This window comes from Oryx dammah, unplaced genomic scaffold, assembly GCF_014754425.2.
Source record: "Oryx dammah isolate SB20612 unplaced genomic scaffold, SCBI_Odam_1.1 HiC_scaffold_28, whole genome shotgun sequence".
NCBI classification, from domain to species: Eukaryota; Metazoa; Chordata; class Mammalia; order Artiodactyla; family Bovidae; genus Oryx; species Oryx dammah.
This window is the reverse complement of record NW_024070212.1, coordinates 14204355-14230554: the sequence shown is the minus strand read 5'-3', so window position 1 is coordinate 14230554 and position 26200 is coordinate 14204355. Positions and strand designations below refer to the sequence as shown.

The following is a 26200-nucleotide window of genomic DNA, read 5'->3' as shown; positions in this document are numbered from 1 at the left end:
GAAGAAAACAAAGTTCATTTAAAGATGACATGATTGTCTACTTAGAAAAGCCAAAAAGAAAATGCACAAATTGTTATAACTGAAAAAAAGAGAGTTTAACAAGATGAATAACTATAATTAATTCAACCACATTTCTAGGAACCAAAAATAATTATAAAATGTAATTAACACAATTTCTTTATATAAGAAAGCATTTATAATAGCAACAAAATCTATAAGGCACATAGAAATAAATCTAATAAAGATTGACAAGACCTGTATGAAGAAAACTAATACTTTGTTAAAAGACATATTGTTTAGAAAGCCTAACTAAATAGAGATATCATTTTTCATGGATAAGAAAATTCAATATTAGAAAGAAGTCTGTTTTTCTTAAATTAATCTTTAAATTCAATATAATCTCAATAAAAATTCAGCAAGAATTTTAGCTGATTCTAAAATTCATATAGAGATATAAAGGACCTAGAATAGCCAAGATAATTTTAAAGAAAAGTAAGAAAGTTGGAGAACTTAAATCACTACATTTTTAAGATTTATAGTAAAAGCTACATTAGCCAAAAAATAGATAAATAAATAAAACTTGTAAGAAAAAAACTCTCTTCTATGGAGAAAGGAATGGCTACCCACTTCAGTATTCTTGCTTGGGAAATTTCATGGACAGAGGGGTCTGGCAGGCTACAGTCTGTGGGTGTGGGGTCACAAAGAGTTGGATATGACTGACTGACTAACACTTTCACTTTCATAATAAAGCTACAGTAAATTAAGATAATGTGATACTGGCATAAAAATAGACAAATAGATCAATGCAACACAGAATAGACCCCAGAAACAGACTCACACAAATACACTCACTTGATTTTCAATAAATATACCACAGCAATTCAAGTAAGAAAGTAAGTTTTTTTAATGAAGAAAATGTGTATTTTTATGGGGGAAAAAAAACACAAAACTTTAAAATTTCATCTATATACAAAACCTAGATAAGTCACAGACCTAAACATGAAAGCTAAAACTATCTAGAAGAAAACATTAGAGAAAAATCTTCATATTCTTGGGGTAGGCAAGATTTCTTAAACATGACCAAAAGCACTAAGCATTAAAAAACTGATAAATTGGACTTCATCTAAATTAAAAAGTCATGTTTATTAAAACACAGTATTAAAATAAAAATGCAAGTCAAAGACTGTGAGAAGATATTCAAAATACACATATCTGGCAAAGGACTCAAATCCAGAATACATAAAGAGCTCTTACAAATCAATAAGAGAAAGACAAACTGTTTTAAAAGTTGAGCAAAAGACTAGAACAGACATTTCACAAAACAATGTATTTGGATGGCCAATGAGAATATGAAAAGGTGTCCAATAAAATTTTTCAACAGGGACATGAAACGTAAAACCAGAATGAGACAATTCAAAAACACCTATCGGGATGGCTAAAATTAAAATCTTGACAGTAACTTATAATGTAAATAGATCTGAAGAAGAATACCTATCTATCTATACATGTACAACTGAATCATTTTGCTATACACCTGAAACACTGTAAATCAACTGTACTTCAATAAAGTGAAAATGAAGTCGCTCAGTCGTGTCCGACTCTTTGTGACTCCATGGACTGTAGCCCACCAGGCTCCTCCATCCATGGGATTCTCCAGGCAAGAATACTGGAGTGGGTTGCCGTTTCCTTCTCTAGCGGATCTTCCCTATCCAGGGATCGAACCCAGGACTCCCGCATTGCAGGCAGACAGTTTAACCTCTGAGCTACCATAAAATCTTGATTAAAAAAGTATAATATACCCAAGAAAACATCTAATATATATCTATAAACAGTATGGAAAAAATATGATAAAACTTTGTTGAAATACATTGAATGGAGAAGTATACTGTTTTCATGGGTAGGAAGAAGCAATATTGTAAAGATGTCCACTTTTCCTAAAATAATTTTTAGATTTAATTCAATGCCAATCAAAATCTCAAAAGTTTTTAATGCATGTTTTATACATGTTATACTTCAATAAATATGTTCTTTTTAAATTAAGAAACTGTTTCTTTAAAGACATTATATAGAGGAAAAAGTCAAACTACTTTTCTCAATCTTTGAGAAAAGATCATTGCAACACATATAACAACAAAGGATTAGTTTCAGGATATGTAAAGAACACATTCAAAACAGTAAAGGAAAAACCTTCAAAGAATCCAATAGAAAAATGGGCAAAAGATAGGAAAAGGCACTTCACAGAAGAGGAAACACAAATGACCAAGGCGAAGAGAAAAAAAGGCCAATCCCATTTGTAATAAGGATAATTCAAATTAAAACCACAATGAGCTTTATAACCACTAGATTGGCAAAATTAAGAAATGTGTTGATTCCAAATGGAAAGCATGTGAATCAATGGGAGCACTTGTATACTGCTGATAGAAATAAAGAGTTTGTCATTATCTCAAAAAAATGAACATTGTATACTCTGTGACCCAATAATCCTACTCTAAGATATACCTCAGAGAAATTCTTGCAAATGAGCACCAGAAGATGGATAAAAGGATGTTCAAAATGACACTCTTCATGATAGCAAGCAATGGAAATTATACAAATGTCCAGCAGCAGAAGACTGGAATGAAAATAACGGACTATATCTGCAACACGTGGATAAAAATTAGAATGCTGAGTGAAAATGCAAGTTATAGAAAATTTTGTAGAATACATCATTGTTTTTAAAGTTAGAAACAAAAAAGAAATAATATATTACTAGGTAATACTTCATGCTAAAACTATTTTTTAAACTACTTTTAAAAAGTAAATGAGTTATTAAGAAAATTGAAGACAGTGATTACCTCTGGAGGGGAGGCAAGGGAATAAGAGAAGAGAGGCAGACATAAGCAAAGATAAATGTGTTAGTAATGTTCTTGTTCTTGAGATGGGTGGTTGATTGATTAGGCATTCATTTTTCAATATTACATTTAAGACAATGGAAAAATACAATACAGAATATTAGCAACTTGGGCAAACTGGAGGATAAAGCTCCCATCTAAGGACATCTGAATTTTAGAAATGGTAAACACCATGCTGGCCAAGCAAAATAAAATTTGAGCTAGACTTGGCTCATGGACTGTCAGTCTGCAAGTCCCAGTCTAGTTTAATGAATTTCAGACTTTTTAGTCTGTGGACATTGCAGAGGACTGACACCAACTTGCTGCTACAGGAAGAAACAGACAAATAAACAAACAAAAAACAGATAGACAAGGAGAAATTTAAGGGAAGTACTTAAAGATTAGATGAGGAGAGGAAAGGAATGGGAGAAGGAAGGCATAAAAAGAGAAGAAAAAAAAAAAAAAACCCACACAACACTAGAGAGGGGAGAAAAGAAGGAGACACACAATACCAGGAAGCGGGCAGCCGGACAGAGAGAGAGATGGAAGGGGTGGGAAATAAGTATGAAGGGCCCGGAGGGAAGAAAAGGAAGAAAAACCCACTGTCTCCTGTGTATTAGCCGCAGTATTGGGCACTTCAACACTTTCTTCTGCAGTCTAACAATCACAACTTGAAAAGACAGGTTTTAGTAGCCTGATTTTCAGAAAGATGCAATGCACTGTTCAACTAGTGTGAGTCCCAGACGCTGTTCTTTCTACGATACCACATCGAACTGGGCTGGAGGGAAGGAATGCAGAAATGCTGATGGAGAAAAGTGTGACCTGGGATAAGATGGGGTTTGCTGCTTCCCTGACAGACTGTAACAGCTCCTTCTTCTCAGCCTCTCGCCTGAACCACAGGCACTTGGACCGTGAGGCCGGGTGGGTACACTGGCCAGTATGTGCTGGACAGGAGGTAACCTTAAGTCACTGGGCTTGAGGCATTTCTGTGTACCGCTGTCCCTCATTATCCATGCGGGACTGATTCCAGGATCCCATGGATACCAAAATCCAAGAATGCTCAAGTCCTTTACATAAAATGGCATAATATTTGCATATAACCTATGTGCATCCTCCCATATACTTTAAATCAGCTCTAGATTAATTATAATACCTCATGCAATGTAAACACCACATAAATTAGTTGCAAACATAATGTAAATGCTATGTAAATATTTGCCAGCATAAGGTAAATTCAAGTTTTGTTGAAACTTCCTGGAATTTTTTTTTCAAGTATTTTTGACCCATGCTTGGTTGAATCCATGGATGCTGAACCTGTGCATACTGAGGACTGACTATACTCAGGGACTCTCAGCTAGCAGACACAGAGGTGTCTCTAAAACCTCCGTGTATCCTCAGTGGTCCCTAGGTCCTGGTTTGAGATCTTCCCTGTGATGTCCCCTTAAGCCAGAAGCCTGAGCAATCTCTATATCCTTTCTTACTTGATAGTCCTGTAATTATCTTGTTAGAGAACTATTCTGTTTCAGGGTTACCAGATGCCTAGTTTCATCCTACAAATAGTGAGTTCTTCTCCAAATCTGAGAAATGTGGGGTCCACAGAAAGAAGTAGTTATAACTGGGGGAACAGGGGCCTTTTACTGAGAGAGGGGCAGAGATGCCCACATCAGTACAGAGACACGGAAAGCAGGGAACAGAGGGTCTCAGAGAAAGAGGCAGAGGCAGGATACCAAGAGCAGGAAACAGAGCACACAGACCCAGGGAAACAGACAGAGGGGTATAGACGCCAGATCCAGATTTGGTCAGATGAGGTCAAAGTGATCCCTGGGCACAGAGAGCCTCAAGCAGCTGGCCGAACAGAAGAGGCACAGACTGGTGGCTGGACAGGCAAAGAGGCAGGAGAGCAGGGGAAGGTGGGAGCTTCCATGGGGATTTGTTTGTCCATACCACGCAGGAGGGTCGGCCACCTTGGTGCTGCAGGTCCAGAAAGGGGTCCAGTTCCTCTTGGCTCCGCAGTAAGGAGGGCTCCTCGGGGCCTGTGCATCCCGATGCCTGCAGTTTATTCCTGAAACACACATTGCCACCGCTGCCCTCCGTACCCAGTGGCTGGTGACGGGCACCAGGGAGAAACACCGCCTCAGCCCAGTCCCTGTTGCTTGCCCCCAGCCCAGCCCTTCCTGTTGGCATAGGCGCAGGCCAGAGCCAAACTGGCCTCCCTTTTGGGCTGTGCTTGGGCAAAGCTGTGGCACTGGCTGCGGGCAAGGATGACCCCTGCTGGTCAAAGGGCAGTACTGCCCTCCAGAAGACAGCCGGTGGTCAGCATGGAGGGGAAGGAGATGGGGGTTCTGACGCGAACCTTAGCCCCTACTCAGATAAATGGTGTGCCCAGGGCGCCCTTCCTTCTCAACCCAAGGGACAAAATTAGTGTCTGATCGTGAAAGGTGAACCTGGAAGATCCTGAGATATAGCTGGCATCACAAAAGGCACCTCTGCCTTGGATGAGCTGCTCTTAGGAAGGTGCCATGAGTCCTGAAGACCAGGCTTCTCACCCAAGTTCCCTCCCAAGCCAGTTCAGGGGCAAGGGTCCTCTCCCCTCACACGCCCAGCCAGCCCTGCCCAGGAGCTCGAGAAGTTTGGTCTACTCACCAGGCTAAGAGAATTTGTCCAAGGAGACCATTGCCAAAGCAGAGAGACAGGCCCTTCCAAGGCTGGCAGGCCCTCACAGGCACCACTCACACTGAACCCTTCATGCTGACCCCCGGGCCTTCTCTTTCTGGCTTCCTCTCTGTCTTTGGGGAAGTGGTCAGGGTTTTTCCAGGAGAGGGGAAGAGCTGGGTCCCTCACTTCCGGTTTGTCATGCATATATAGAACCCTGAGCAAGAGGAGCTCTTCCCCCATCGTAGGGCTGGACTACGATGTCTAAACCTCATGGGCCTGCCTCTGCCTGCACCATCAGGCGGGCAGCAATTTGGGAAAGGGGGCTAGGTCCCATGCCCTAATCCTGGGAGCACATCTCAAGAAAACTTCTGAAGCTGTCTGGGCCTGTTTCCTCATGTGTAAAATGAGGAAATTGGGCCATATGACTCCTGAGTCCCTTCCAGCTCTGACTCTGCTGTATGTGCTATGAAACGCAAGTGGGAGGAGGAGGCAGTAAGACCCGAGTGTCCTGCTACTCACCTCCCCTCCACAGCGCCCCTTCTCCAGTCTCACCCACTCCCCTGGAGACTAGTAGAAGGAAGGAGCTTGGACACTAGGGAGAGCTACGTGTTGAAAGGCAGGGTCCATTCTCCCCAGAGGCCCGCCACAGGCCTCTGGGTTCAGACTCTCTAGGCAAGAGGCTAGGGGCCCAGGCCTCTTCAACTCCTGTCATTCCTTCCCACCCACTTTCTCCTGGGTCTAGGACTTGAGAGGAGAGACAGGAGGTCTCTAGTGTTTTACCTGTTCAGTGGATCCTGGAGCTCCCTGCCCGGCCCCCAGCTATGCCTTTTGAAGGGGTCGTAGTTGTGGCCGTGGGCACGAAAAGCGCCCAACCTTCGGAGGGGTACAGCATGGAAGGCTTCGCCCTCCTTTTTTTTCCTCTCCTTCTCATTCTCCTCCTCGTCCTCCTCTTCCTCCAGCTGCGCTCTGGACTCCACCGCAGAGAGACAGCGGCGAGTGTGGCCTCGGGGCAGCAGGTCTCCACCTGCGAGGAACACCTCTGGGACTTCTCTGTTCATGGGAGGCGCACACAGGCCAGTCTGAATCAAGAAGACAGAGAACGCTGAGCAGAGTTCTAGAACTCTGGAACCTTGGAACTAGGAAAGTGTCACAGTCAGCCAGGCCTAGAGCATCTGGTCACCCACTCCTCCCTTCCCCAAGGCACAGAACTGGAGGATGGTTGGCTCAAGATTACACAACGAATTAGCTGAGGAGTCAAACCAGGAACGTGGGTTTTCTGACCCCCAGTCTAGTGTTCTGTCCAGTACATAATGACACCCTCATTCACTCGTTATCATTCCATCTGATGAGCACCTATCTGACAGGAAACCATGCCAAGCAAAGAGAAATAGATATTGTTCTTACCCTCAAGGAATTCATTCTGGTGAGTGAGTGCGTGCATGTGTGCCTGTGTACATGCAGACAAAAGCACAAGAAATGTTTCCAAAAAATGTCACAAGAAAAGTTTCAAAAAAGAAAGCTTTGTGCTGAGTACATATAACCAGTTGGAGGACTCGGAAAAGGGAAACAGAAGGAAGTAAATAGCCTCTGAGATGGGCCTGGAAGGGTGGAGTGGTTAGGATTTGGCCACGTTGGAGAGGGAGGAGTCTAGGCAAATAAAACAGCAGGGAGAAAAGGTGCGTGAGTGAGACAGTATTATGACTTCTTCCTTCTAAGACTTCCGTCATTTGGGTAGTAAGACAGCTATTCTGACCTTTCCCCACGGAGCAGAGCAAAGGGCCCCAAAATTAGCCATGTTGAAATTCCTTCACTCTCTCTCCCAGTAGGCATTGTTCTCATAACCCAACACTCCTGGAGGCTGTCAGGGCTTGCCTCAGTGTGTCTCAGAGTTAAGAACCCTCAGGAGCTCTTAAAGTTGAAAATGATAAGCCCCGCTCCAGAAACAAGTACCAAATACCAGAGTATCAGGTGGCAAAGGGGCGGGAAGGCAGCTCACATCAACTGCATTTACCCCTGCACTCCCTCCCAGACCCCTTCTCTGCATAACTTCTGCTAGAATGAGTTTCCCAGGCTCCTCTTCTCCCAAGAGAGAAGCAACTGAGATGCTGGGAGGACCCAGGAGGACCAGGAAGCAATGAGCCAGAACTCGCCCTCCTCCCAGGCTTCCTGTGAAAGCGTCAAGCCTTCCGCAGGTTATTTTATTCCCCACCCCCAACACACACACACACACCACCCCTACCACCGCACCCCCCCACACACACCTAAAATCCAGGTTGTTGGAAAGTCGTTCCTTCCAGCTACTTCTCCCTCTCTCACTGCAACCTGCTGCTGCTGCTGCACCCAGGACCACTGAGATGGTGCCTGTGCCCCACTGCACACCTGTCTACCATGGGGAAGGGAGGACACAAGTACTCAGGCCTCTGCAGGTGGATTCTGCTGCCCTGCCGGGTGGGTCTAAGAATAGAAAAGGAGAGGCCTAGGAGACCAGCCCAGGCCTGGTGTCTCAGCACATCGGGAAGCCACATAGAGGGGGCCTCTCGTCCAGCCACTGGGACACATCCTCTCTCTGCATCCATAGACTTGGGCCTCGTGTCATCTGATGTGCCATCTGTAAACAGGATGGCCCAGGGACCTCCCTAGTGGTCCAGTGGTTAAGAATCCACCTTGCAAGGCTGGGGACGTGGGTTCGATCCCTGGTCAGGGAGCTGGGATCCCACATGCTACAGGGCAACTAAGCCCACGTGTCACAACTAGAGAGTCCGTGTGCCACAACGCAACATCCCACATCCCATCTTAGAACAAAGATCTTAAGACTTGACATGGCCAAATAAACAGATATTTTTTAAAAATAAAATAAATGGGATGGGCAGTTCTGCAGGGAGCAGGATGGAGCCTCAGGGCCACAGCATGATCCCTGCCAACCAGGGGTCTCAAAGCTGAGATCTGGGGCAAGGGGCGGGAGGCACTGACAAAAAAGGATTGAGGGAAGCTGGGAGGGAGGAAAGAGTAGGAACTCGGGGTGCTCACTAGAAAAAGAGCAACAAGGGCTGGGAATAGGACAGAAATGGGCACTGAGGGGGCACCATGAGGACCTCAGATCTGGCATTCAATGACCTCGGAAAAGAGAAAGAGCTGTTAGACCTATACACCTTGTACCCAGCTTCTACCTGCTCTTCCTGGCTGGATTTTGCTCACAGGGCTGGATTTGACTAGATGAATGAAAAGCAGTGAATGGAAGCCCTTTCCTTTCCCTCCATCCCTGGAGATGTTTCCTGTTGGAGGCGGTACCTTGCTGCCTTGGCCTGGCAGACAGACATTTTTAATCCTGAGATCTTCGTGTCCTGGGATCTCACCCTTCTTCCTCCAACTGAGACCACCTTGAATCTGACCTCTTCTCAAAGATCTGCCCTCTTTCTAACCTCTTCTGTCATGTCATTCATGGTCTCTGCCCTCTGTGAAAATGGAATCCACGGGACTCCTTCTCCCTCATATCTTCATTCCATTCTTCGGAAAGTTTTTTCTGTTTTCTAAATCCCACTCCTTCATGCTATAATGTCAATAACTTTCATTCTCTCCTTCAAAGAGATGAGGTTTAGCAAGGCTTCCTCATCCCCCTCCCAGAGATATTCCGCCCTCCGCTTTCTGTGGCTCTATGTTCCCTTCCTTGCTGCTCCTCACATCAGTTCTCTCCCAGCCCCCTCCCATCTTTCCCTGGGTTCCTGAGCTCAGGAAATGGTACATGGGAGCGGCCAGGGCTGGGGCTCACACAATGGCTTTATTTAGCTCCTGAATGAGATCACATCGTGTCACATCATTGCTTCCGCTGAGCAGAGATAGGAGATTCTGAAATAGGTCTGGGATCAGATGCTGGGGATGGGGGCAGGGGAGGAAAGCCAGAAGGGGCCCTCAGTCACTTTACTCTTCTTCCTGCCTCTGGATCAGATGCTTTCCCCACCAACACAGACCTTCAGCATCTCCTGATCTCTCCTCTGTGTGTAATCTCCATCATTTCCCTAGCCGCCATTGATTCGTTAGACATTCTACCATGTGCTGAGATGGAGGGATGTATTGTTTTAATAGAGAGAGATTTCTCTTATTCAGAACCCTGAGACTGTAATTTCTTTTGGATGCTACAGTGGCTTTGAAGTTGGGCAGATTTGCTAGCTCTGCCGCTTTCATAAGCCATGTGACCTTGGGCATCTCAATAAACAACCACACGACATTGCTTATTTCATGTTTCTGAGCTCTGGAACCATCTGTAAAATGGGAATGATAATACTACCTTGCAAGGATATTGAAAGACTTGATGATAATGTAGGTAAATACAACTAATACTGTGCTTGGCACATATTCAGTTCAGTTCAGTTCAGTTCAGTCGCTCAGTCGTGTCCGACTCTTTGCAACCCCATGAATCGCAGCACGCCAGGTACTTAGTAAATGCTGCTATTGTTGTTGCTGTTATTTAGAGGCAGAGAGAAGGCAGAGCATTGAGAAATGGAGATCTGGAGAGAGGAAGGCCCAAGACAGAAGCACTATATGATGGTTACCTCACTGTTAGCTCTTAAAAAGAGAGTGAATAAATAACCTACAGGCTGATACTAAAACAACTGTGATGGGGAGTAATTATCATAAAGTACTTCTGATATAAAAGAATGCAAACAACCAGAGCAAGAAGGACCTTGATGAACTTGCACTCTTCAAAGAGAAGGGAGGGGCAATAGCCTCTGGTGATTTGCAGCAGAGGTTGGCAAACTATGGCCTGTGGTCAAATCTGTACTATTTTCTTTTTTATATGCCTGGGGGGAAAAAATCAAAAGAATACTACTTTGTGACACATAAAAATTACATGAAATTTAAACTTCAGTGCTCATAAATAAAGGGTTTTCTTGGAACACAGCCATGTTCATTCATTTACATACGGTATAAGGCTGTTTTTGCATTACGACAGCAAAGTTGGTAGTTGCAGCAGAGACCATATGGCCTGTAAAGCTGAAAATATTTATTATCTGGGTCTCTACAGAAAAAGTTTGCAGAGTCTTGATTTAGAGAAGCTGGGCCTCAAAATCTCAGGAAGGAGAGAAAAAGAGATTAAAGAGAGACAGTAAGGCTTATTGCTCACCAGCCAGGCGTCTCTAACCAGCTTAGGGAAGAGGAACATCAAAGACCCCAGCTCATCCATTTCCTAAGTAGCATCTGAGCCTACAGGGGTAGAGGCTTAAACCCAAAATCAGTGCCTACATCATCTTGTGGGACCCTCACAACCATTTCTTGAAATAGATATTATTATTTCTATTTTACATCAGAAGAAACAGGCAGCACAGAGAAGGAAAGTAACTTGCTCAAAGGTCACAGGGCTGTAGGAGGTAGAGTTGAGTTTCCACAGCAGATCCAATGCACTGCAGAACCTGAGTTCTCCTCTGAAGCCAGAAGGCAAGCTCCCAGTGAGTGCAAGTGGCTAGCTTTGAAAGAAGTCTGGGGAATTCTCTGGCAGTCCAGTGGTTAGCACTCCATGCTTTCACTGCCGAGGCCTCAGGTTCAATCCCTGGTCAGGGAACTAAGAGTCCATTCCACAAACTGCTCGGCCAGAAGAAAAAAACAAAAAAGAAATCCAGCACTGTTGTTATTCACTCCCATTCTCATCCTCATTTCTGCCCCCTCCACACCAGCCAAAGAGAGAAAGCAGCTTCCAGAAGAAATTAGATGGGGGTAAGTTAAATCTGTCCTTTCTACTCCCTCTGGATCTTAGATATCTGAATGAGGTGATGGGTGGTGGGCAGGGAGGGCCCTGCTTCTGTTTGCAGCCAGCAAACACTGAGGGTAGGAACTGCTGAAAGCAACCACACAGCTGGGCACGTGGGATGGTGGGCAATGCTGTCGGGCCCCTTCACAGTCTGGGTGGCTTCCTGGGTTTGGCTCTGGGGTTCTAAATCTCCCCAAAGGGGCAATAACGGGGAAGACCTGAACAAACTAGAAAGTAAAGAATGGGAAGGAAGGGAGAGGCCAGATGGCATGATCTGCAGGCTTTTCCTCGGGGTCTCCCAGCCCTGGAGGACAGGGTCATAGAAAACCCTTTGATGGTTCAAAATTTAATATACCTGCTTCTTCTCGCATAGAAAGTAAATCATTAATCCAACAGTATCCCACATAAAAGACTACAGCAGTGCTTCAGGTAAAGAAGGTTTCAGTTAAAAAAAAAAAAAAAGGCTTCAGTAACCACAGTTCCTTCCCACCTCTCCCTGCTCCCTGAACTCCCCATTCTACAGCGGGTCATACAGCACCCAAGTCTCTAACACCGCCTCACCTCACCCTGACTTGGCTTTACCATTGCTCCGTTTCTTGGTGTGGGACATACAAGATTTTGCTATGTGCTCGACATTGTGTAAGTGAGGGCTTTTCAGGTGGCTCAGCGGTAAAGAATCCACCTGCCAGTACAAGAGATTCGGGTTAGATCCTTGGGTTGGGAAGATCCCCTGGAGAAGGAAATGGCAACCTACTCTAGCATTCTTGCCTAGAAAATCCCATGGACAGAGCAGCCTGGTAGGTTACACTCTATGGGGTCACAAAAGAGTTGAACATGACGTAGTGACTAAACAACAACAGTGCCTTATGGCACTGTTCACTTTATAATTAAATTTTATAATTTTATAATTAAGATGCTTGCTCCTTGGAAGGAAAAGTATGACAAACTTAGCATACTAAAAGGCAAAGATATCGCTTTGCAAACAAAGGTCTGTATAGTTAAAGCTATGATTTTTCTAGCAGTCATGTATGACTACAGTGCCCCACCACTGTGTTTGCACATAGACCTTTCTGGGTCCTGTCAGACACTGATAGGTGCTAAAGAAATATGTGCTGAATATGTTGTTCACTCACTAAGTCGTGTCTGATTCTCTGTGACCCCACGGACTGCAGCATTCCAGGCTTCCTTGTCCTTCGTTGTCTCCTGGAGCTTGCTCAAATTCATATCCATTGAGTCGGTGATACCGTCCAACCATCTCATCTTCTGTTATCCCCTTCTCCTCCTGCCTTCACTCCTTCCCAGTATCAGGGTCTTTTCCAGTGAGTCAGCTCTTCGCATCAGGTGGCCAAAGTATTGGAGCTTGAGCTTCAGCTTTAGCATCAGTCCTTCCAATGAATATTCAGGGCTGATTTCCTTTAGGATTGACTGGTTTGATCTCCTTGCAGTCCAAGGGACTCTCAAGAGTCTTCTCCAACACCACAGCTCAAAATGCAGAATCTTAATTCCCCGACTAAGGATTGAACCCACGCCCCCTGCAGTGGAAGCCCAAAGTCTTAAGCACTGGACCATCAAGGAAGTCCCACCGCATCTCCATAAAGGTCAGCCATCAAGCATCTGAAACACCCACCCCAAATCACCCCCACCTCTTTGATATGTTAGGCTCACAAAGCAATCAGGACTTCTGCTGCTTTGGGTTTCCAAGTGTGACCATCTTCTTTCTTTCTTGAAATAGATTTGCAAACTGAACCTAGGGATCCTGTCCTTTCTTTCTGCTAGGCATGTGTGCTTTCTCTACCAGAAGTTTGCTGGGACCCAGGCTAGCCCATGATGTGTGGGTGCTAGGGAATAAAAGGGGCAAAACCAATCAGTCCCTTTCCACCTCCTGTCAGTTTCTTGGCCTGCATCCTGGGTGCCAGGCCAGAAGGGTGGGGCAAGAGAAGGGCTCAGGTTCAGAGGGACACACCTGAGAAGACTTTGACCACAGAGTCAAAGGAATTAACCCATTAGATCCCAGGGAACACCTAAAGGTGGGGGGTGAAGTAGGAAGCTCCTCATCTGAATGGATGGAATGATCTGGAATCTGGAGGCCTCTGAGCCTCAGACATGAGTTGGTGGCCCTTTAAATCTCGCAATTAACTCAGACGGATGAAGGGGGTACTGCCAGGCCTTAGAGGAAGGGGACCCTGGGTGAATTAGGACTTGAGATTTTAAAATTCTAGCCATCCTTTTTGTCCATACGTCTTGAGTAAGAAAAAGAGACTAGAAGACATCATAATGGACTCTGCTGCCAGGTGAACTTGAGTTTGAATCCCTCTTAATTGGCAAGGGTTAGCTGTTTAACTGGGCTTCCCTGGCGGCTCAGTGGTAAAGAATCCTCCTGCCAAGGCAAGAGACCCAGCTTTGATCCCTGCGTTGGGAAGATCCCCTGGGGAAGGAAATGGCAACCCACCCCAGTATTCTTGCCCGGAAAATCCCATGGACAGAGGGATAAACCTCACATTTAATATAGGGATTGTGATATGCCAACCTCATCAGGATTGTGAGGATTAAGAATGCAAAAACAAGCTTTGGCATCACTGGTTGCACAAGTAATGCTAATTAACTGTTGGCCATTTTGGTGATTTTCTATTTGTACACCTGTGCACACTCACACAGACACAAACAGGATGCACCTTAGTTAAAAATGGGAACTGAATACAGGAGACTGGTGGAGAACTGTTCTGCCACTTCCTCAGTGTGCTGAGGGGGTCCTGAAGATCTCTTCTTCTGGGGAATGCCCACTCATGAAGGAAGGACTCAGGGAAAGGAAGAGGGAAACTCACCAGACTCGGGAGATATCCCAAAGACGGGAGACCCGTTCTTGCCCTCGGTTGGTGACTTCAATATGGAAGGAAGTCCCGCTCCAGGTAGCCCCTCTAAGAATCCAGTCCAGCACCTTAATGGGGGTGCCTCTCTCTTAGTCCTTTTAAGGGAATAGCTCATGGTCCAGAAGTTTGCTTAGGAGACAGGGGGGACTCATTCCAGTCCAGACCAGCTGCCTCTCCAACAACTCTAGCCCTTCCCTTCCCCGCCCTACTTCAAACACCCTAGACAGTGCTGGGCCCCGGTCTTTAACCCCTTCGGTGCCAACACTGGTCCAGAGGATTCCTGGGTTCTCCTGTCCTTGACATTCCCCAAAGGGCAGCCACCGGATTCAGTCACAGGTGGAAACAGATTCAGGAAGCCAAGCTGGGGTCACCCTGAGCGGAGAGTATGTGGGAATGACATCCCAGGGAACCTTCACCCACCCGCCAGTGGAGACAGGGTGGAGCTGAGGGGAAAGAGAGGACATCTCAGGGAAAGGCCCAGTGTTGGCACCCGACTTCACAGCAAGGTCCTAGTGGGGTCGGGGAGGTCCTTTGCTGTCTCTCTAATCTGGTTTCCGAATGTTGGTCGTTCCCTTTAAGAGGCAGGTTACAGTAGGGGGAGGAGGACAGACTGCATTTTCTGTGATGAAAGTGCAGGGAGGAGCACTGACAAGGGCAGCTGCGTCTGAGGACGGCCCTCCTTCGGCCAACAGGAACAGAGTGAGCTGGCAGCTCGGCACACACAGCCCCACTCCCAGAGTGTTGTGGATACCAGGCACAGGATATCTGACAGGCTCTCCACCCCCTTCCCTGATAACCGCTTCTTGGGGTGCTGACTCACCTTCCCTGCTTCCCTGGGGCAGAGGATGGCGTGGGCAGACACTGGACTTCCTGAGGTACCGGGGAGCCTCCTCCCTGCCAGGCCCATGGTCTAGTGGAAAGGACATGCTGGAATTGGAAGAGTTCGGCTACCTCTGCCGACTCCCTAGATAAGGGGCCTTGGAAAAGTTACCTATTCTATTAGCCTCATCGCCTCCTCTGTACAATGGGGATAGTGAATGAGCGATGTACAAATAGTGGCACTTAAGTGCTGGGTCCATAATAGTTATTATATAAATAATAGTTATTCAATAAATATGCTCTTCAATAAAACCGCCACTTGCTGTGACCTTGGATAAGCCCCTCTACTTTCTGCCTTCCCTGATCTATTAAATGAGATTATGTGATCCACAGTCTATCCTTGCTCTCAAACCCTCACTCTGGGTGAGAGGAAGAGGGCAGCTGTTGCCAGATGTGGAAGCTGTGTGCCCTTTCCTACCTATGTGGAATTGTTAGTCGCTCAGTCGTGACTCTTTGTGACCCCACAGGCTGTAGCCTGCCAGGCGCCTCTGTCCATGGGATTCTCCAGACAAGAATACTGGAGTGGAGAGTCATTCCCTTCTCCAGGGAGTCTTCCCGAGCTAGGGATCAAACCCAGGTTTCCCACATTGCAGGCAGATTCTTGACTGTCTGAGCCACCAGGGAAGCCCTTTTCCTACCTGGCTGGGCTCCAAACCATATGAGCGACTGCAAACCATAGGACCAGATGAGTTGTTTCTTACTTCTCAAGAATACAGGGGAAACAGCCACCTGTTTTGTGGTGGAGGATCCTCAGAAATCCTGATTAAACAATCCTGTGATTGTACAGATGAGGACACAGGCTCCAGAAGGAGGCGTGACTCACCTGAGGTCAGCCGGCCAGTGGGTGGTGGAGGTGGGCGGGGACCCAGCACTGCTGCGTCTGTGGTCCGTGCTCCTTCCACCACCCTGAGCTGCTCTCTCCAGGTATCAAGCCTTGAAAACTCCCATCCTGTCACCAAGCTGCTCCATTATGCCCAGCTTTTTGGGAATCCTTATCCCCATTTCCCCATTGGCTTTCTTCAGGTGAAATCCCAAAGCCTAGGATGTAAAAAAGGTGATAATCTTGGCCCTGGCTCCTCCTGGTACTGGGGCTGGGCGTGGGTGAGCGAGTGCTGCATGATATGGGAGGGATAGAGGGCTGGTTTCCGGGGGAGGGGATCTGGAACACACTGACAGCTGGGTTACTATCTGTTTTGCCTTTAAGGGAGGACGTTCTCAGGCTGGGTACCCAATCTCCAGGAAGGATGTGGGGTGGGTGCTTACTTTCTCTCTCCTTTGCAGACCTGCATGAAATCTGGAGGTCAGGGTTCCCATCTCCCTAAGGGTGGTTTTCACTAGAGTGAAGCACCATCTGCTACTCATCCTCAATTAAATTATCTCACGAAGAGGGCTTAATCCTAAAGCAACTATGCCAGCTAAGTCTTGCCATCTATAGATTTTAGAGGCTCTTCTATTCTCCAATGCCACTGCTTAAGGGAGGCTCAAATTCCACCCTGACTCTAAGGAATCTGGTCTCTCAAGAGACGAAGTATCTGGTTTTGGCCTTTCTTCAAGGTGCCTGTGACCCTGCCTTCACTTGCTTCTCCTGTCACCTGGGTCAGACCTGGGCTCCCCCCTAGTCTTCTCTGTAACAAGAGCCAGGATCCAAAGTGAGAGTTCTGCAAGAAAAGGGAAAGACTGCCCCAGCTTTCAGAAGAGGAATACCTCCTACCACTCAGCCTGAGGAAGAAATCTCATATTGCCTTCCCAAGTTATGAAGTTTCTCCTAGCCTCTAAACCAGAACCCTTCCTCCTACAGGTTAACTCCTCACTGTTTCCAGTAGACACCACACAGGTGGCAGAGAGTTCCCACCTCCAAAGGCTAACATCTTATAGTGCTAAAGAGGAAAACAATACATATCAAACTAGCTCCCTTTTCCTTCCCTATACTTGTTCTCAACCCCAAGCTTCTGATTCACTGGCCTTTCCCCCATTCTCCTGAGCGAATCCCAGGTCTCCACCAGCAACACAATGAACAAAAGCAAACACATCCTCGTCTTCTGACCTGGCCAGTCCTGGGGTGTCCGAGCCGCAGGCCCTGAAGGAGGGATGTGAGCTGGTGGAGGGCTACTCCGTTCAGAGCCTCCCGTTGTCTCCATGTCCTTTTCATCCTTCAGCCCAGAGGCTCCAACTGCTGGGCGAAGGAAAGGTTAAACCAGTTGGGCAGCACTCACTGCCCCCATACCCCACCAGAATCTAAGCTGAGAAACGGTGGCAGGAACAAAGCGGGTGTTTGTTGGGTTCCTCTCCTGCCGGGGAGGCTGTTCTCTGACCACGGCATTCCTGGGTTGGACAGAGTCAGCTGAGAGTGGCTTCTCCCCATTGCTGCTGCAGCAAAACCCACTGCCTTTCCACAGGCTGTGCTTAGGTAACAACTCGGGGGGTTCAGGTGCTTCAGCCTGGGCTGAGCTCAAAGCAGAGGCATTAAAATAAGCTCAAACTTAAGTCTTCAACACAGGAAGGGCTAGAATCAGGTGTAATCGATAGCTTTTCAAGAATAGTCAGTGAAGGGACTTCCTTGGTCCAGTGGTTAAGAATATAGCTTGCAGTGCAAGGGACACAAGTTCAATCCCTGGTTGGGGAACTAAGATCCCACGAGGCAAAGCAACTAAGCCCACATTCCACAACCAAGATCTGACACAGCCAAATAAATATTTTTTTTAAATGAATTAAATTACTCTCAGAAGATCTGGGGCTAAAACAACTGCAGACCATCTTTCCCCATTTTCCCTCCTCTACTGTGGAGAAGGGCTCACAAGCAAGGAAGGTTTAGAGGAATATATGGTGACTGGCACAGTGGTAAAGAATCTGCCTGCCAAAGCAGGAGACAAGGGTTTGGTCCCTGGGTCGGGAAGATCCCCTGGAGAAGAAAATGGCCATCTGCTCCAGTATTCTTGCCTGGAAACTTCCATGGACTGAGAAGCCTGGCAGTTTATAGTCCAGGAGGTTGCAAAGAATTGGACATGACTGAGCATGTGGTGACTGGTGAAAACAGACAGGGAAACAAGGGACAGAAGCAAAGACTGTCATGAAGGTGGATGAGTAGAATCCCTCTGAGGGGACAGGAGCCACATTCCCTGGAGCAAGGAGGCAGAGTTCAGCTCACCTGTCCAGGAGCCTGAGTAGTCAGGGCCTGTGTACCAACAGCAACCTGAGTTCATCCAGGTGATGGGAAAACAGACAAGTCAGGGTGGCATTTGTTTTTATTAGAAAACCCCATTTGGTAAGAACTTTCCTAAGCCAGTACAGAGACTGGGTAGCCTCTAAGAGTCCCACAGCTTTCATCTCATCTTCCACCCTCTTTAGAGAGGGGTGGCGGGGGATGGGGTGGTGTCAGGCAGCCTCCGAAATGCCCTTTCCTGGACCCCTGAGAGTTCACATCGCCAGCAACATACCCCCGGCACCTCAGTGCTGCAACACAGGGCCCCGAGGTCAAGACAGCTGCCGAAGGCGTTCCTGTTTGTCCGGCTTCATGATGGAACCAAAGAGGCACTCACAGACTCCCAGGCCTGGTCCTTCGCTCTGGTTAGAGCAGGACAGGATCCAGGAGAAGATGGCCAAGGGCTAAAGGAGAAGACACTGCATTTGAGATTCCCTTTGGAGTCTGGAAAGCACCTGGATTTCTTGGGCAGGGAGGGCTGTGGAAGCCCCACTCAGTTCTTCTTGGTTTTAGGGGTGTCGTATTTCCTCTTGCTGGAGTACCACAACAGCAGGGGGACGCCGATAGAAGGGAGGGTCATGACCCCGAAGGCTGCCCAGTCCAGCTGTGGAAGACAACAAAGGCCTTGCTAAGAAGCTTGGATTAGGGCATAGGACAGGACTAGGATGGGAGGGTCCAATAAGAAAAGGGAGCAGCCAGCCCACATAAGCAGAGCGTCAGCAGGAAGGCTTCTCTCTGGCCACTCCGGACACAGAACGGCTCACTAAAGACGTCCATTCGAGCTATGAAACCAAAGGCCTCACCTGACCCAATCCAATCTGGAAGAGAAGCTTCTTTCTTCCAGACAATCTTTGAGGAGGGAGATGTCCAGGTGTTGCCCTGACAGTCAAGCCTCCTGCAAACTAACCCCGGCCCACACCGCCAGCCTCTCTCTTCCATTCCTCTGCGTCACATGCTGCCCTCCAGCCTTCCTAAACTAACTGCTATTCCTGGACTCCACCACGCTTTTTCTCACTTCAGAGCTACTCCCTCTTCCTGGGGTGCCTCCCCTTCCTTACCTCCTCTTTAATTAGTGAAACCTCTCTCCCTCGGAAAATCCTCCCTGACTCTCAACACCAGGTTAGGTGTTCCCCCTGCATCTCCTCCTGAGCCCTGGGTATGACTGCTATCACAGCAGTCTCCCTCCACTGAGGCCTCCATAAGCCCATAAGACCTTCAATGGGAGGGACTGTGTCTTGCGCTGGTTTCTCCAAGCAAAGCACAGAAGCGAGCACGTAATTTGGAACCTCATAATTATTCCCTGAAGGAATGAATAAATGAATCTCCTCATTCAGTACTTTAGGCAAATCTTCAAAAAATTCTCTCCTAGACTAGACTACAACAAAGTTCCCATTTAACCTCCCGATGCTTGGCAACTCTTTGAATCTAAGCAGATACTCTTTTCATCCTCGAATGAGACCCAGGACTCCAAGGTGGGGCTTTACTCAAGGCTGAGCAGAGAAAAATGGCAGTTTTTTTTTTTGGTTCTGGCAATTGTGATCTCATTGCCAAAAATCTCTAGCCATGGTTAAATCACGATGTTTGATGGCAGTGTGTACCAGACACCAAAAAACAGATATCACAAGAACCAACCAACTATACATATCTTCTAAGGAGGCCAAGAGGTCTCAGAACAAAAAGGGTGTTCTCCTCCCAGGGAAATGATGAGAGGCCTGCAAAGCTTACAAAATGGGGGGAGAATCTTCGATCAAACTCCCGCTGAGCCAGGATTCCTCCCTGTCCAGGTGCGCTGGTAAAGCCAATCTGAAAAGAAGAAAAGAAGGCAAGTCTTCAGCTCTTTCTCATCTGGGAAAAGGGCAGTTTTTCAACCAACCCAGTTCTAAGCAATAGAGTCTTAGTTCCCAAAGGCCCAAGAAACATCCACATGAGGAAAAGTTTTTGAACTAGAGAAGATGGATGGTTCTTTCGTGTGTTGTAAAGATGAGTAAATTAGGAGCCAGGAGACACATGATAAGCATTTACTTAAAAAAAGAAAAAAAAAAAAAAAGGTCGGCCAGGTATGCTGCGGCAATCAAAGCCTCAGACTCTGGAGAGGGCTGCTCACCACCACTGGCGCTTCTGCCCTTGGCAATCATTTCCCCATTCCTCAAGTGGAAACGCTTCTGTAACTTACAAGCTGACATGAGGCTCCAATGGAATAATGGGAAGGATTCCGTAAAGTCTCAAGCCCTACCCAAATGTACATTGCCAGAGGAGGGGCTGAGTCTGCCCCACATTCCTTCGTCTTGGAGAGCAGGCCAAGAGTTTGGAGCACATGGCAAACAACTCTGTTCTAAAGTGGCAGCTGAGCCTCGAAGTTTGTGTCTTTTAACCCGTCAAGGACCAGGTGGAACCAAAGAATCCCAAACAAGGTTCTTAAAGCACACAGGATGGAAGATGTGAAAATAACATAACCAGAATTACAAGAATATACTCCCACAGGTTCATTTTAAAAAGATAATTCAGAGAGTGCACTGACTGAGTCTCTTGAATTTCTTATAGTTCTATGGTTGACTATGTTAAGGCCCTTCCCCACTGTGCACTCACTAAGAAGCCTAAAGCCCATGTATATTTATAAATTCATGACCTAAGCTTTTTGAGGCCTACGACAGTATGTTATTAATCTTCTTTGTATTTCCTATCATCTAGCACATTGCAGGGGCTCGATAAATGTCTGCTGACCTTTACATCAATCAATCAAAAGACTGTTTACATTGGACTTCTACCCTATATGGGAAACAGAAAGAAATCTAAGACACAGTCCCTCACTTCGAGGCATTTATAATTAAACTGGGAGGTGGGGGGTGAAGGAAAAGACCTAGATATAAGAAAGAGAACTACTGAAGACAGTCAATAATTAAATGTTCAAGTGGCATGGAATTTAAGGGGTACAGACGCTTTGATGCCGTCAATGAATGTTTAGTGAAAGATTGAGTAGGAAAGCACAATATGAATTGTAAAAGCAGGAGACAGAATCAAGGAGATGCAGTTCAGAACTGGGTCTTGAGAAGGTGCCAGATAATGAAGTGGAGGAGAGAGAGGACTTCAAACAGAGAACAAAGGCAGAGTGGAAAGGAGGAGCACCGAGAGAGGAGGCGCTTGGCCTCATTGGACAGAGGATCTTGGTGGGTAGAGGACTGAAGGGAGAGGCAGAACCCAGCAAGACTCCTGAAGGGTATGCAAGGTATCAAGGGTGCCCTTGATGAGAGAAGCAGGAGCATTCTAAGCAAGGGAGAGACACAGACGCAGCGGAGACAGGGAATAATCTGATGGCAGTGTAGAAGGTGGACTGGAAACGCAAGGACGGTAAAAAACCAGGTAGCACGTGACACTGTACAGAATAAGAATGAAGCAGAAGGAGGGGAATCAAGACAGCATTCCCCTCTCGTTCATTTCAATTGCTTGATTTTGAGACTTTACAACATAAGTTGAAATATGCTCCTTCCTACAACAATATCTCAAGTTTTTGGTCCTTCTTATGGAGAAGACTCTTGAGAGTCCCTTGGACTGCAAGGAGATCCAACCAGTCCATTCTGAAGGAGATCAGCCCTGGGATTTCTTTGGAAGGAATGATACTAAAGCTGAAACTCCAGTACTTTGGCCACCTCATGCAAAGAGTTGACTCATTGGAAAAGACTCTGATGTTGGGAGGGATTGGGGGCAGGAGGAGAAGGGGACGACCAAGGATGAGATGGCTGGATGGCATCACTGACTCGATGGACGTGAGTCTGAGTGAACTCTGTGAGTTGGTGATGGACAGGGAGGCCTGGCATGCTGCAATTCATGGGGTCGCAAAGAGTTGGACACGACTGAGCGACTGAACTGACTGAACTGAACTTCCTCAGAATTTAGCACCTGCTCTGGAGATTTTCTGCAAGAGACTGCAAAAGAAGGTAGAGCTGAGCCCCAGCCAGCTAAGGGTTTGGGTGACTCACCACAACAGGCCCATCCTCCTGGGCCAGGTATGTAACAGTTGCTGAGGTGAAGTTGAAATAACCAGCCTTGAGAGGGCGCAGGACCACAGTGTGGGAGACGTTGCTAGCACTGACTCAAGAGTTAAGGAGGAAAAAGGATGAAGCTACAGTTGTAACAAACTTTCAACTTAGGGACTAAATGCACTATTCACAAAAAGAGTTGCTAACACATGTAATATTTCATATCTAAGATACTCTGCAAGAATAATAAACACAGGCTTTGTATCTAAGCCTAAAGTGGGTGGTATTATATGATATCTTTTAAATCAAGTTTTAAGAGGTCTATGACATACTCAATATTGAAATGTTATAAAACAATACAGGTTATAGATGAAAAATTAGTCACTTAAGGTCACAGAAAATCTTTCCCTGCCTATAACTGAAGGAAATTCTTGAAAATACAAAACAAAAACAATACAAAGAGAACACTTACCTTTGTCAGAAAATCTAAATATATTTAACTCACAAGGGAAAAAAATAATCTAAATCAAAACACTCAGGAAGGAACCTTCCCTGATGGCCCAGTGGTAAAGAATCCGCCTGCCAATGCAGGGCACAGGGGTTTGATCCCTGGTCTGGGAAGATTCCGCATGCCGCAAAGCAACTAAGCCTGTGCAGCACAGCTACTGAAGCCGGACCTCCCTAGAGCTCATGCTCCCCAAGAGAAGCCATTGCAATGAGAAGCCCACACGCCACCACAAAAGGAGGCCCCGCATGCTGCAACTAGGGAAAGCCTGCAGACAGCAACGAAGACCCAGTGTAGCCAGAAATAAGTGAATAAACAATGCATTTTAAAAACACTCAAGAAATTACCAGTTGATCCAAATAAGGGGTTCACTGAATAAGAGCCTTTAAAAAGGTCACCCAGGTCTTCCACACTAGCATCCCACAGAATTTCTTTTAAAAGCACCTTAAAGATCATCAACCAGACACAAACATCTGTCTACATTTTCCCAATATAGAATGTTTTAGGGCTTTATAACCTAAACTTCATACAAAGAGTTGACTCATTGGAAAAGACTCTGATGCTGGGAGGGATTGGGGGCAGGAGGAGAAGGGGACGACAGAGCATGAGATGGCTGGATGGCATCACTGACTCGATGGACGTGAGTCTGAGTGAACTCCGGGAGTTGGTGATGGACAGGGAGGCCTGGCATGCTGCGATTCATGGGGTCGCAAAGAGTCGGACACAACTGAGCGACTGAACTGAACTGAACCTAAACTTCAGCAACCTCCTTCCTCAGGCCCACCCTACGTCATGCACACACAATTCTCACTAGTCTCTCTTGCCACATCTTATCCAGAGAGGTGGCAAGAATGGCCATATACACGTAGATTGACGTGACCCTACTGCTTTGCTGGCAACATCCCTCCCAACATCCCATCAGCCTTCATCAGCCAGTGTCAAGAGGATACGGAGCAATCCGGTCCCATTTGACGTTGAGCATTCCAGAGACAATGCCAAAGTCTTCTGGAGGGAAGGAATCATCAGATAATTCCACATCTAATGCAGCACTAAAGAATGGAGGAAACAAACAAAGGTTAGTAAAGTAACGGTTATAAAATTAAAGCAGTTAGCAATCAGATCTGTCTGCCTGTCCTAGAAAATCAGAATTACAAAAGACAGGTATGAGTCACATAGTTACACTGAAGAACCTCACTCAAGGCCTGGATTCTGGGCACCAAAATAAAATACTCAAAATATCTAGGAAAGAATGGGCCTGAATCCATTTTTGCCCTAGTTTTTTCTCACGTGTGTGTATGTGTAAGGAGGGGAACAGGAGCAAGATGCATATGGAAAAGAAAATTCAAGGGAAGAAAGTAAAAGAGAGGACTTTCCTGGTGGTCCAGGGGACGCAGTAATGAATATCCTGCAGGCCATAACTAAGACCCGACACGAAGCCAAATAAATAAATAAAAAGGAACTTCTCTGGCAGTCCAGTGGTTATGACTCTGTGCTTCCAATGTGGGACACTCAGGTTTGAGCCCTGCTCAAGGAACTAAGATTCCACATGCCCCACAGCATGGCAAAAAAAAAAAAAAAAAAAACCAACACAACAAAACAAACACAACCCAAAGCCCAACCAAACAAAATAAAACAGTGAAAGACAACAAAAATGCCAATCTAGGAAAGGAAGCTGAAACTAAATCCCTAAGGTAACAAAGGATTATACATTTTCTGCCTTCTCATTTTCTTCTCCCTATTTCACCACAATTCTTGCTTCTTTCCCACTCTGAAACTCTTTCACGTCAAAAAAAAGTGGAAGATGGTTTCTTGTAGCTTAGATAAGAATTATGTCCTCCTCTTTCAAAAGCAGATCCAGCAGTCTATTCATTCATTCACCCATGATGTCTGCTGCTGAAAATCTCTCAAAGATAAATCACTGCTGGTCCCTGTTCCCAGCTAGGAAATTTAAGAAACCTGAAAAGGACCCAACCTATAGCTCCAGTGCCTCCTTACCTTGAGCCAACATTGTAAATGTTGTACTGTAAGGTCAGGTCTCGCCCCTCCACAGCATATCTGTTCAGCAGTGATTTGGAAGCCAAAAGCCTGGCTCCCTCCTCTGCTTGAGTGACAGCAAATAGAGCCAACACCGCGAATGCCAGCAGCCTCATCTTTGGAGAAAAAAGCAAAGCGAGCAGTCAATCCAAGTACGTAAAACCACCAAAAGCTTCCTGACAGCTCTTTCTTTCAAACTCTTGTCAAAGCTCTTTTGAGTTTGTCAAAGCGGCAGCCCCTTCCAACATAGCAGTCTCTAAGCCACCAGGGCCCTGGATGCTCCCTAACTGGCAGGATCTTCTGAGAGGACTCCATGTGCCCACGCTCCCTGGGCTACCGGATTCGCCCGATCTCGGACCCACAGCAGCCTCTAGCTTTCCTTCACGCAGAAGCACCCCACGGCTGCTACCTTCCCTCTGGTCCTCCTCCACTAGCTCCCCTGGGATCCCACGGCGCGCTCGCGGGGTCTTCCCCCACGCTCTTGCATCCCACCTTCCATCCTTTCCCCGGGATCCCATTCGTCCTCGCCCTCCACATCCCTTTCTGGGGCCCTCCGTGGCCCCAGTCCCCTCCCTCATTCTTGCCAAGATTACTCGTCCTCCCGCCAGCATGCCCTCTCTCCTCCCTGACCTCCCGGAGCTAACTTTTAGCCGCTGAGTGTAGTGCGGACACAAGATTCTCCTGCTCCCACTCGCGACCCCAGTGCCTCGGGACTCACCGTGCACATCCCCCAAGGCCTTTCAGGGGCCGTCAGAACCGGAAGAGAGCGTCAGCACCCGAAAGACCGGAAATAAGCTCTGGCCGGAAGCTTGGTTGCTCTTCTCGATGCCTACTGGGAGTTGTAGTTCTTAGAAAAGCCCCACCTTTCCCTTTGTAGTGCCCGCTGGTCTCCGGGATGCGACCGCTCCTAGGAAAGACTTGTCTGTGCACCCTCGGTCTCTTTTCCCCCTTCTTTCCCTTCTTTCTTTCTCGCTTTTATCATTCTGCCCTCCAGAATGACTTTTCAATCGGACTTGCTGTTACTGTGGACACCCAGCACCTGACTAAGTGTTTTGTGGAACTGACCAATCTAGAGATTAGAGTCATCTGTCTAAAATCTATCTATCCAGTGTACTGTCAAACTGGAAATTAGAGAAAAGCTATCTCTCTTGGGGCTACCAACGTTCTTTGTATTTCCGGTCGAGAAATTTGGTCATCCCGTATATCAAATAAGTCACCAAGCCCTGAACTTTCTTTAGAAGCCCTTTGAAGGGGATTTCAAACGGCTGCATAGGAACCTGGAATGTTAGGTCCATGAATCAAGACAAATTGGAAGTGGTCAAACAGGAGACTGCAAGAGTGAGCGCAGACATTTTAGGAATCAACGAACTAAAATGGATGGGACTAGGAGAATTTAATTCAGATGACCATTATATCTACTACTGTGGGCAAGAATCCCTTAGAAGAAATGAAGTAGCCATCATAGTCAACAAAAGAG

The 26200-nt window shown here is 46.6% G+C and overlaps 2 protein-coding genes across 3 annotated transcripts in view; both read right to left on the bottom strand.

Moving 5' to 3' along the window:
- ARHGEF2 (Rho/Rac guanine nucleotide exchange factor 2) overlaps window positions 1–14253 on the bottom strand; it is a 48867-nt gene extending 34614 nt beyond the window's left edge. Inside the window, exons 1-3 of the mRNA XM_040230301.1 lie at window positions 14088–14253; window positions 6306–6604; window positions 4815–4932 (exon numbers count right to left, since the gene is read on the bottom strand). Coding sequence (XP_040086235.1) covers window positions 4815–4932; window positions 6306–6583 — 396 coding nt within the window. The 5' untranslated portion in view covers window positions 6584–6604; window positions 14088–14253. The remainder of the gene's footprint in view (window positions 1–4814; window positions 4933–6305; window positions 6605–14087) is intronic.
- Window positions 14254–18235: 3982 nt separating this feature from the next.
- SSR2 (signal sequence receptor subunit 2) lies at window positions 18236–25536 on the bottom strand. 2 transcript variants are annotated; one of them, XM_040230299.1, is made up of 6 exons: window positions 25442–25536; window positions 24685–24839; window positions 23640–23738; window positions 22185–22293; window positions 19936–20013; window positions 18236–18814 (listed from the first exon to the last, which is right to left on the bottom strand). In XM_040230299.1, the coding sequence occupies exons 1-6, from the start codon at window positions 25448–25450 to the stop codon at window positions 18704–18706; spliced, it is 561 nt and encodes a 186-aa protein (XP_040086233.1). In that variant the 5' UTR covers window positions 25451–25536; the 3' UTR covers window positions 18236–18703. The 2 variants fall into 2 exon arrangements, with proteins under 2 accessions (XP_040086233.1, XP_040086234.1); XM_040230300.1 differs by lacking the exon at window positions 19936–20013 and having other exon boundaries at window positions 25442–25531.
- Between the last annotated feature and the right edge of the window lie 664 nt (window positions 25537–26200).

Excerpts from the sequence above, each read along its gene's own strand:
- SSR2 (XM_040230299.1), bottom strand. Across the intron at positions 23,739-24,684 it reads ATTTACAATGTTGGCTCAAG|TGCTGCATTAGATGTGGAAT; the intron begins GTAAGGAGGCAC and ends TCCATTCTTTAG. Across the intron at positions 20,014-22,184 it reads AGGAGGATGGGCCTGTTGTG|ATTGGCTTTACCAGCGCACC; the intron begins GTGAGTCACCCA and ends TCTTCTTTTCAG.